Source organism: Ursus arctos, unplaced genomic scaffold (assembly GCF_023065955.2).
Source record: "Ursus arctos isolate Adak ecotype North America unplaced genomic scaffold, UrsArc2.0 scaffold_6, whole genome shotgun sequence".
In the NCBI taxonomy this organism is placed as follows: Eukaryota; Metazoa; Chordata; class Mammalia; order Carnivora; family Ursidae; genus Ursus; species Ursus arctos.
Window position 1 is genome coordinate 43,149,642 of NW_026623078.1, and position 8,840 is coordinate 43,158,481.

Genomic DNA, 8,840 nt, shown 5'->3' on the forward strand with positions numbered 1-8,840 from the left:
TGACAAGAGTACCTGCCATCAAGGAGCTTACAGTGTAGCAGTAGCGGTATCAGTTGTACACAAGTAACAAGCTTTAAAGAGATTAAAACTGAAGTGTAGAAACTCCATAGCAATCCCAACAGCGTCAGGACTGGGACCTGTTGCTACCCTTCGTCTCTGCAGGTTTATACCTGCCCAGGAAGGGCAGGAGAGCTGGAGTGCTCACAAGAAGTCTCCTGAGAGCTTGCTCTGTCTCTTACCTGTTTTATTGAGGACAACTGTCACCTAGACTTCCAGGCACTGGTACAGAGAAATTCAATCTTTTTTTTTTTTTTTTTAATCAGTGCATGTGCTTACTTCATCTTGGTCTTCACCTTCACATCATTAACAGAAGAAAGACATTGGTTGGCAAATTAAGTTACAGGGTTGTTTTTTTTCCCCCCCTCTAGAATCTACTTGAATTTAATATTCCTACACACTTGTTTTCTTCTTTTCCAATTATTTTGAGAAGAAAGAAGAAAAGGAATTTCCTTTTAAAGGTTTTCTGCTTAGGTCACTTTTCTGTGATTATTCAGTCAAACAACATTAGTACCACTACGTCCACCACACTAAGCTTGAATGGATTTCAGAATACTTTTATATACATTTTCTCATTTGATGCTTCCAACAGTTTTGTAAGGTAGTGAAAGACAGGTCTCATTTTACAGATGAAGGTAGAAAGGTAAAAAGGTTATATTTTCTGGTGGTTTTTTTAGGTCAGTATTGATAAAATGACCTGTTTTGAGCTGAAGTGACTATGGAAGAATTTGGCAAAATTATCTGTTGTTTACAAGGCCTGAGGTATGAACAGGCTGCCACAGTAATATTCCATTTCATGCAAACTTGTTTCTTAAATTTGTTTAATACAACCTCACTATTTTCTTAATTTCTAAGGGTGCCTTTAGTCGTCTTGACCCAACTGGAACATTTGAGAAAGAAATGATCGCTAGAATTCCTTGTGGTCGGCTAGGAACTGTGGAAGAACTTGCAAATCTTGCTGCTTTCCTTTGTAGTGATTATGCTTCTTGGATTAACGGGGCAGTAAGTATTGTGTTCTCTTGACTTCTTGGGGAGATGGACTTGGTGTGGGAAGGCATATTGTGGAACCATTCCTGACAATATTGCATATAAATATGATTTAAATATTAATTTAGCTGTAAATAATATAACAATATTAATATAGATTGCTTAGCCTGTGGAGTTTGTTCATTGATAAATTAATTTTATTAAATGCCAATTACTTTGGTAGACATGCCTTTAAGATGATCTTTAATATCAGGTAGAATTTGAAATTGTGGAGATGGGGGAAAGAAGATTTTAAAATGAGTAAATCAGGTTACGTTTAATCATGACTTTTGTCTTCAAACTTTGGGCTTTGACTGAAAGTGCCAAGGAGATGTTCCATCCAATTAAGATAGGAAAATGGCTAATGGTTCAGACACTTTTTAAAAGGAGTTAGTTTCAGAGTTTTTACTATTTTTTTTTTCAGGTCATTAGATTTGATGGTGGAGAGGAAGTATTTATTTCAGGGGAATTCAACAGTCTGAGGAAGGTAATGTCGTTTTGTGAATATAATATAATATTAACAGCTAAGATACCAAGCTTTAAAAATATGCAAGAACCACATAAAATTGCCTTTTTCTGTTTGTGTTAGGTCACCAAGGAGCAGTGGGACGTAATGGAAGGACTCATCAGGAAGACAAAAGGCTCCTAAGACCACTCTGGCCTTCATCTTGGTTACAATGGAAATGATACAGTCTATGATCTTTTGAATTATTTTCAAGTCTAATAAATTGTTACTTAACAAACATGGACTGAGTGTGTATCGTGTGCCCGGCCAGCAGTAGGTAGACAGTGTATATTAAGAGATATGTAAGATGGGATGTTTTCCCTTCAAAATTTTTCTTAAGAGTTAAAAAAAGGCAAGTAAGAGAAGGCTTTGGTAGAGGTAAAGTGCTTGGAAGTGCAGCGAAAGAAACGTATTATAACCTGGAAAAATCAGGAGAATATTAATTGAAGTAGCATTTGAGTTATGTATTAAACCATGCCTATGGTGATGGGGCCTAAAAAAAAGGAAGTAGAAGGTACACAGTAAATTTAATGGACTCTGATTTAATGGACTCGGCCTTTCCATTGCATTTCCTTTTCACTGGGCTTGTGAATTATCTTCTTTAGAGAGCTCATCAAACAAACTTTTGCTGGGACCTATGTTATAGACTGGCATTTTATTTGGTACTGAGGATACAACATGAACAATCTACAGCCTTTGCCTTCTTGAAACATTATCTAGAAGGATAGAGAGACCTACAAATAATTATTCGTGATGCAATGTGATAAATATTATTCCAGTCGTGTTAAAGCGTGGAGGAAGAAGTAATTCATTCTGTCTCCAGAGTGTAGAGAAAGTGACACCTAGGAGATAGCATTGCATCTCAGCTTTAAAAGAAGAGTAGATTTCTCTAGGTAGAGACAATGAACAAGCATATAAAATATATATGTGTATAATTTCATTTTGTTTTATATTTGGTTTGACTAACTTATCATCCTGAGAATCAAATAATAAACCCACAGTCTCAAATATATATAGTTATAATTTTGAGCTTATATTAAAAAAAGGTCTATTTTGCTTTCACAGGAATCACTCATAAACATACTCACTAGACTGACTGTCTCCATTGCTCAAATTAGCAAGAGAGGGGACCAACCTCCATCTAAGCTCCTCTGAATAGATCTGCAGAGGAATCTAGTTTTCCTGTGTGAGTATATATGCTGTAAGCCCCACATGGAAACACTTACTACATTCACAGTTAATTGTGTACATAATTTACATTAAATTGTGTATGTAAATGGGTAGTGTTGTAGGTTTGGAATAAGTGGCCTTGACATTCTCAGTCATACTGGGCTTTTCTTCACACTCTCGAAGTGCGGCACAGTCTGCATTTTATCCTTAATGCATTTTCTTCTTGTCTGCCTACATCTTCTTTTTCAAATTATCAATACCTCTTATAGTATAGCAGAAAAAAAAAAAAAGATGCCAGTAATTATATAAATGAGCTTGTATAAGTTTCTTTGCTTCTTATTCTTCTCCTTGCAAAATTCAAGATTTTAGTATCTGCTTTGTGGGGTTCTCATAAGGATTAAGGGAGGTGAAACAAGTGAAAACACTGTAAAATATAAAACATGCAAATGAAAGGTGGGCCCTTCTGTCATTCTATCACTTTTAAGACTTGGTTATCATAGAAAACTTGAGAAATGAATACAAATGAATAGAAAACATTAAAGACTAACTTCCTAAAGATAATTTCTGTTAATACTTTGGTATATTTATTTTCGGTCTTTGGCTTTTTTTAATTTTATATTTAATGAAAGTAATTTGTTTATATAATTTGCACAGAAAGAGTACTACCACAGTCCTCTCTCCAAGCTCTCTTCCCACAGTAGGCTCTTTAGCTTTTTTGAGTTTGGGTTTTTTTTCTTTTTTTTTTCTAGAATATACTCTGTCCCTCCACTAAATCTACCCATAAAACCATATCCCTAATTTTGTTTAAATTACTATTCAGTGTTTACATTTTTATAACTTTATAAACATCATTTTTCCAGTGTTTTTTCAACTTTCCTCTTTTTTTTTAACAGTTTAGCTTGTATGATAAATAAGATACTGTTTTTCTCATAAAGATGATGTTTTGTATTTCATGGTTTACGTATATCATACTTCACTTAATTCTTTATTCTCGGAATTAGGTTATTTTTATTTTCAGTATAATATATAAAAAAACTGTGATGAATATCTTTGTGTATGAAACATTCTAGAATTTGGAATTTTTTCCTCATGACAGATTTCTGGAAGTAATATTATTAATCAAAGGTTATGAAGCTTTTAAAAACCTTGAAACACATTTTCAAGTTGTTATTCCTAAGATTTATATGGGTTTAGAACACCCTAAGTTGTGTGTGATAGTATCAGTTTCAACAAATAGCTACCAACATGGGATATTCTCATTTTCAAACTATGTACTAATTTCATAAATAAAAAAGGATAGCTTCTCTTCAAGCTTGTGTTTATTTATTGGGTATATTGAATACTTTCCTACACTTGAAATGTTCTGTTTGCCTTTTTTACCTATTCGTGTCTTAATTGGGTCTTATAAAAATTTTGTTTTGTCCAAGTTTTTTTTTTTTTTTAAGAAGGCAAGGTAAACAAATAGCTTAAGTATTTTATTTGTTTGCAACTAAGCTTGTTAACACTATATAATGAAAATGTACAAAGAATAATGTTGCAGTTTTTGGTTAGATTTAAGTCAAAGACATTCATTAATAAGGAATCTTCGAATATGAATATTCCAGAATTTCTCTAAGCCATCTGATCAGAACAACTGTCTCTGAATATTACCTTACTTTGGAAGGTACTGGCATACACTTGAATTAAACTCAGAATTTTTCAAAATAAGCCCTAATTAATAAAACTATTCTATGTTCAAACTAAAACAATTTTAATAGAACTTTCCTTTCCAGAAACAATAATAAAGGAAACAAGGCGTTTCGTAAAATGTGGTCCTGAACAAGTCACAGTAAAAAATAATTGTATACTTAACTTCCACCTCCTCAAAACAGAGGCTACTTTCTGTTCCACAGCCTTGGAAACAAGGTGAAGAACAGTCTGTAAGCAACTTTGGGCAGGGGGTTGCCAAAACAAAGCTCAAGCAGTTGAACATGGTCACTTCTTAAAAAGAATTTGGGGGAGCCTGACCAAAGAATCCAAATTCTGTGTTTAATAACCGATACAAAGGCAAAATGGCTCCTCCCAAGTAGCAGGGCCACCAGGGCCTGGCCCAGCCCCACGCTCACCTCTGTTGTGCTCCCAAGCAAACCCTGATGCTCCTGCTCCAGGGAGACTTTTTCTTTTTAGAGGTTCAGTGTCCAGGGAGCTCTCTGTGTGAATGAGGTGAGCACAGACTCCACGTGGGTATTTTAAGGCTTGGAGTCAAAGTATTTTTCAACACGGCTAGGCAGAGTCCATGTGTCAAGCGGCCCGTCTCCAGTTTGTCCTAATTCCTCACCACGCGTTTGTAGACCTAGGACCACAGACCTTTGCTATGTCATCATCATCACATCTAATGTCCATCCTAACTTATGATTCATATTCTGTGCCTGGAAACAGTCCCTGTATTTAACAATAACACCTACAACATAAAACAATCCACCGTTACAACTTATATGGTCACAAAACATTAATGATCTTCTGTAGACCAAGCAAATGTTTTTAACCATAATTGTCGTGCATCAAATTCACAGCCAGAATCCCCAAGATCAAAAAAATTTGCACAATACAAATAATAACTTAAAATACACACACACACACACATATACACACTCTCACACACACTTCTTACAGAACTGTGCTTGGGGAAACTCCATTTGTTGAGTGCCACTGAGGGCATATTTTGCTAAACTGCTGCTCCAGGTATTTTTGTTTGGAAAATCTATCACAGTAGGGCACAGCTGTTTATTGGATGAGCAGAAAAGAAAGATATGCTTGTGGCAACCAGAAAGTTTTAAGGTCTTTCAAGTTGTATAAAATGGACCTGCAGAAACGTTTAAGTGTTCTCAGGATGCAAAGTTGGAGCTGAAATGTGATATCAAACCAGTTGCAAAAAGTGTACAGCAGCCATCTCTTGAGGTCAAACCTGGTACCCAGATATGCAAGAAAGCTTCAGGACACATAGCTTGTTGGCCTTGTCCCATATCGTCGCATTATCTGATCATGTGTGAATTTCACAAAAGATTCATACTGTTCTGCTAGTCTGGTATTGAGGATCTGCTCATACTCCTCCCGGATTTTATCTTCATAGTCTTTTAAGAGACGCTCACATATTATTCCAACTTGTCGGAGGGTAAAGGTGGGCTGGTCCTTCTTCATCCAGGAGGAACCTGGAGAACTAGGTGCTGTGAGTGCTGAGGAATGAGGCTGACTTTCCGAAGTACAAGCTTCACTCTGATTAAGAACAACTTCTAAATGTCTCCACCTCTGATAACGACTATATTCTTGTTTTATGTTCTGAAAAATTTGTTCCGGCGTTGGAAGGCGCCGCTCGCTGCCGGGCGGGGCGGGCTGCTGCAGAGTCGGCGGTGGGGTCTGCGTCTGGAGAAGCGGCGGCGGCTCGGCGTCCGGGGGCCTGAGGCCCGGAGTGGGGCCGGGCAGAGGGGCGCAGCGCCGCCGCTTCGGGGAACCAGGGCTCAGCAGCGCCGCCTCGAACTCCGTGGGCCGCTTCAACGACGCCCCGCACGCCATGCCGCTGAGGGGCCAGGAATCAGGAGCGGACGCGGAGGTAACTGCGGCCCAACCTCCGGCTCCTCAGCGGAGCTCACAAGCCAAGCCTGTTTTGTCCAAGTTTTTAAACACATTTGTCTTCTATTAATCTTCTCTTAGAGTTTGCTTCATTGTGTGTATATATATATATTTACATATATTATATATACACACACATATATATATGTATATATATTTTATATATATACATATATATATTTTAAGATTTATTTATTTAAGAGAGCGCAAGGGTGAGGGGCAGAGAGAGAGGGAGAGAGAAACTTTAGCAGATTTCTGCACTGAGTGTGGAGCCAGATGTGGGACTGGATCCTAGGACTCTGTGATCTTGACTTGAGCTGAAACCAAGAGTGGGATGCTTAACTGACTGCACCACCCAGGTGCCCCCTCATTGTTATATTCTATTATAAATGATGAATGAGGAAGAAAAGCTTGTAAGCATGGAAGAGAAGGCCAGAGAAGAGAAATTATGAGGATATCAATTGATTGAAATTTCTTCCTAACAAAGAAATGTTTTTAGGAAGTGTGAGACAGTATTGATGAATAGTCACTATATTTAATGACATACCACCTTGGGGGCTGTAACCATATTAATGTTTCACCTTAAGAATTGTTACTTTGTCATACTACTTAGTATCTTCGTGAAGGGTCTTACTTCCATACCCTAATGGAAGAGTTAATCCTCAGTAAATTAAAGTGAGGACTGTTGGTAACAATATCACCAATCTTACAATTAATATATGAAAACACCTCCAGGAAATGTTTCAGGTATGGAGTAACATCTGTTGTTATATTGTTCTTATGGAAAAAACTAAAGCGGCAAGAATTTAAGTGACTTTGAATAATAGAATTTTAGAGCTGGGAAACCTTAGAAGATATGTCTTTACCCCTTCATTTTATAACTGAGGAAACTGAGAGCTCGGGGAAGTTATGACTTGCCTAAGGTCACTCAATTAGCCGATGTCGTTTCCTTCCCAATTCGACTATTTCTTGCGATCATATTTTAAAACCTAGAGGCAATAACAGGGTCTTTATGAGATATAGTTCTATTGCAAAAGCCTTCAAGGGAAAAAGCTTATAAATTTCTTTTGCTCTTGATCAATTTTATTATTTTGTTTATTGGACATAAAACTATTTATTAGACTTTAATAAATTCATTCTCAATTTCAAACCCTTTAACTTGAATTTTCTTCTGAAGTCTTTCATTTCTCAACTGTGAGGTAAAATAATCCTTATGTTTGGAGACAGAATAATGGCGCTTGGTATAAAATCTCAGTTGACCCTGGCAGAGGAGCTCTTGCCTTCTCTGCTTCAAACATGCTGTCCCCTGGACCCAGGCTCTGCCGCAGTGCTTTCTGTTTCCTGGCGTTGTTTGACCTAGAACCTTTGCACTATGTGCTTCTTTGTCCTAGGAATGTGCTTTTGCTGATCTTTGTAGGGATGGCTTCTTCAGAGAGGCTTCCCTAAATTCCTGCTCACCATTAATTTTTTTAAACTTTTTATTTGATGTATGATTTCTTACTGCACACAAATCATGAATTATCACAAAACGAATACACTTGTGTAACCACCACCCATGTAAAAAACAAAACATCACCAGGAATCCAGAAGCCTTTCTTGTCTCCCATCGTGACTTCCCTTCTATAAAACTAGGCACTATCTTGACTTCTAACACCACAGCTAAACTACTATTGTTATATAAGTAGAATCACACACCATATATCCTGTTTCTGGTTTTTACCTGTGTACCAATTGTTTATGCATTCTCCTTGCTACATAACATTCCATTGAATGAATATACCACAACTTACATATTCATTCTGCTGTTGGAGACATTTGGGTTTCTAGTTTTCAGCTATGCCAAATACAATGCTACTGTAAACATTCTTCTTTTCTTTTGGTGGCAATACAGGCCTTTCTCAGTCAGGTTGATAAAATCTAAAAGTGAAAATTGCTGGGTTATAAGGTGTGTGTGTATATTCAAATTTAGTAGATACTGCCAAAGTGCTTTCCAAAATGTCTCAACGTAACTTCCCACCCAGCAGTAAGAATTTCCATTGTGCCACATCCTCGCCAATACTTAGCATTCAAAATCTCTTTAATTTTAACCTTTCTGAAAAGTGCATGGCAGTATCCCATTTCTTTTAATTTGCATTTCTCCTGAGTACTAGTAAAGTTGATTCCTTTTATTTATTTTGGCTATTTAGAGATCTTTTTTATTTGTGAAATGCTTGTTCAACTTTCCTACACATCTACTGGGTTATGCTTTTTAAAATATATTTTTGGAGTAATGTTTATATATCTCTGGATATGTACCTTTGTCAATTATATGTGTTACAAATTGTTGGAGGAGGTCATCAAGAGTACATGACCGCTGGTTGACCCGGGAGCTGCACCTGGGCAAACAGAGGCTTCTCACCCCTCCCCCACCCTTGGAATGTTGGTTCCACCGGTTTTCAAGGACGCAGCCTGGAGACAGTGATGCGTTGTTGAAATC

General features: G+C 37.1%; 2 protein-coding genes across 2 annotated transcripts in view; one reads left to right on the forward strand and one right to left on the reverse strand.

Moving 5' to 3' along the window:
- The window catches only part of DECR1 (2,4-dienoyl-CoA reductase 1), a 44,069-nt gene extending 42,243 nt beyond the window's left edge, over positions 1-1,826 (forward strand). Inside the window, exons 8-10 of the mRNA XM_026495778.4 lie at positions 913-1,059; positions 1,508-1,570; positions 1,673-1,826. Coding sequence (XP_026351563.2) covers positions 913-1,059; positions 1,508-1,570; positions 1,673-1,732 — 270 coding nt within the window. The 3' untranslated portion in view covers positions 1,733-1,826. The remainder of the gene's footprint in view (positions 1-912; positions 1,060-1,507; positions 1,571-1,672) is intronic.
- A 1,095-nt stretch (positions 1,827-2,921) lies between these two features.
- On the reverse strand, positions 2,922-6,388 carry LOC113252960 (akirin-1-like). Its single transcript, XM_044382705.3, has one exon. It carries the CDS (start codon positions 6,305-6,307, stop codon positions 5,729-5,731), a length of 579 nt encoding a protein of 192 aa, XP_044238640.1. The 5' UTR covers positions 6,308-6,388; the 3' UTR covers positions 2,922-5,728.
- Positions 6,389-8,840: the final 2,452 nt, after the last annotated feature.

What these genes read in the sequence shown, in the direction of transcription:
- LOC113252960 (XM_044382705.3), bottom strand. Translation starts at nt 6,307, where the DNA reads ATGGCGTGCGGGGCGTCGTTGAAGCGGCCCACGGAGTTCGAGGCGGCG.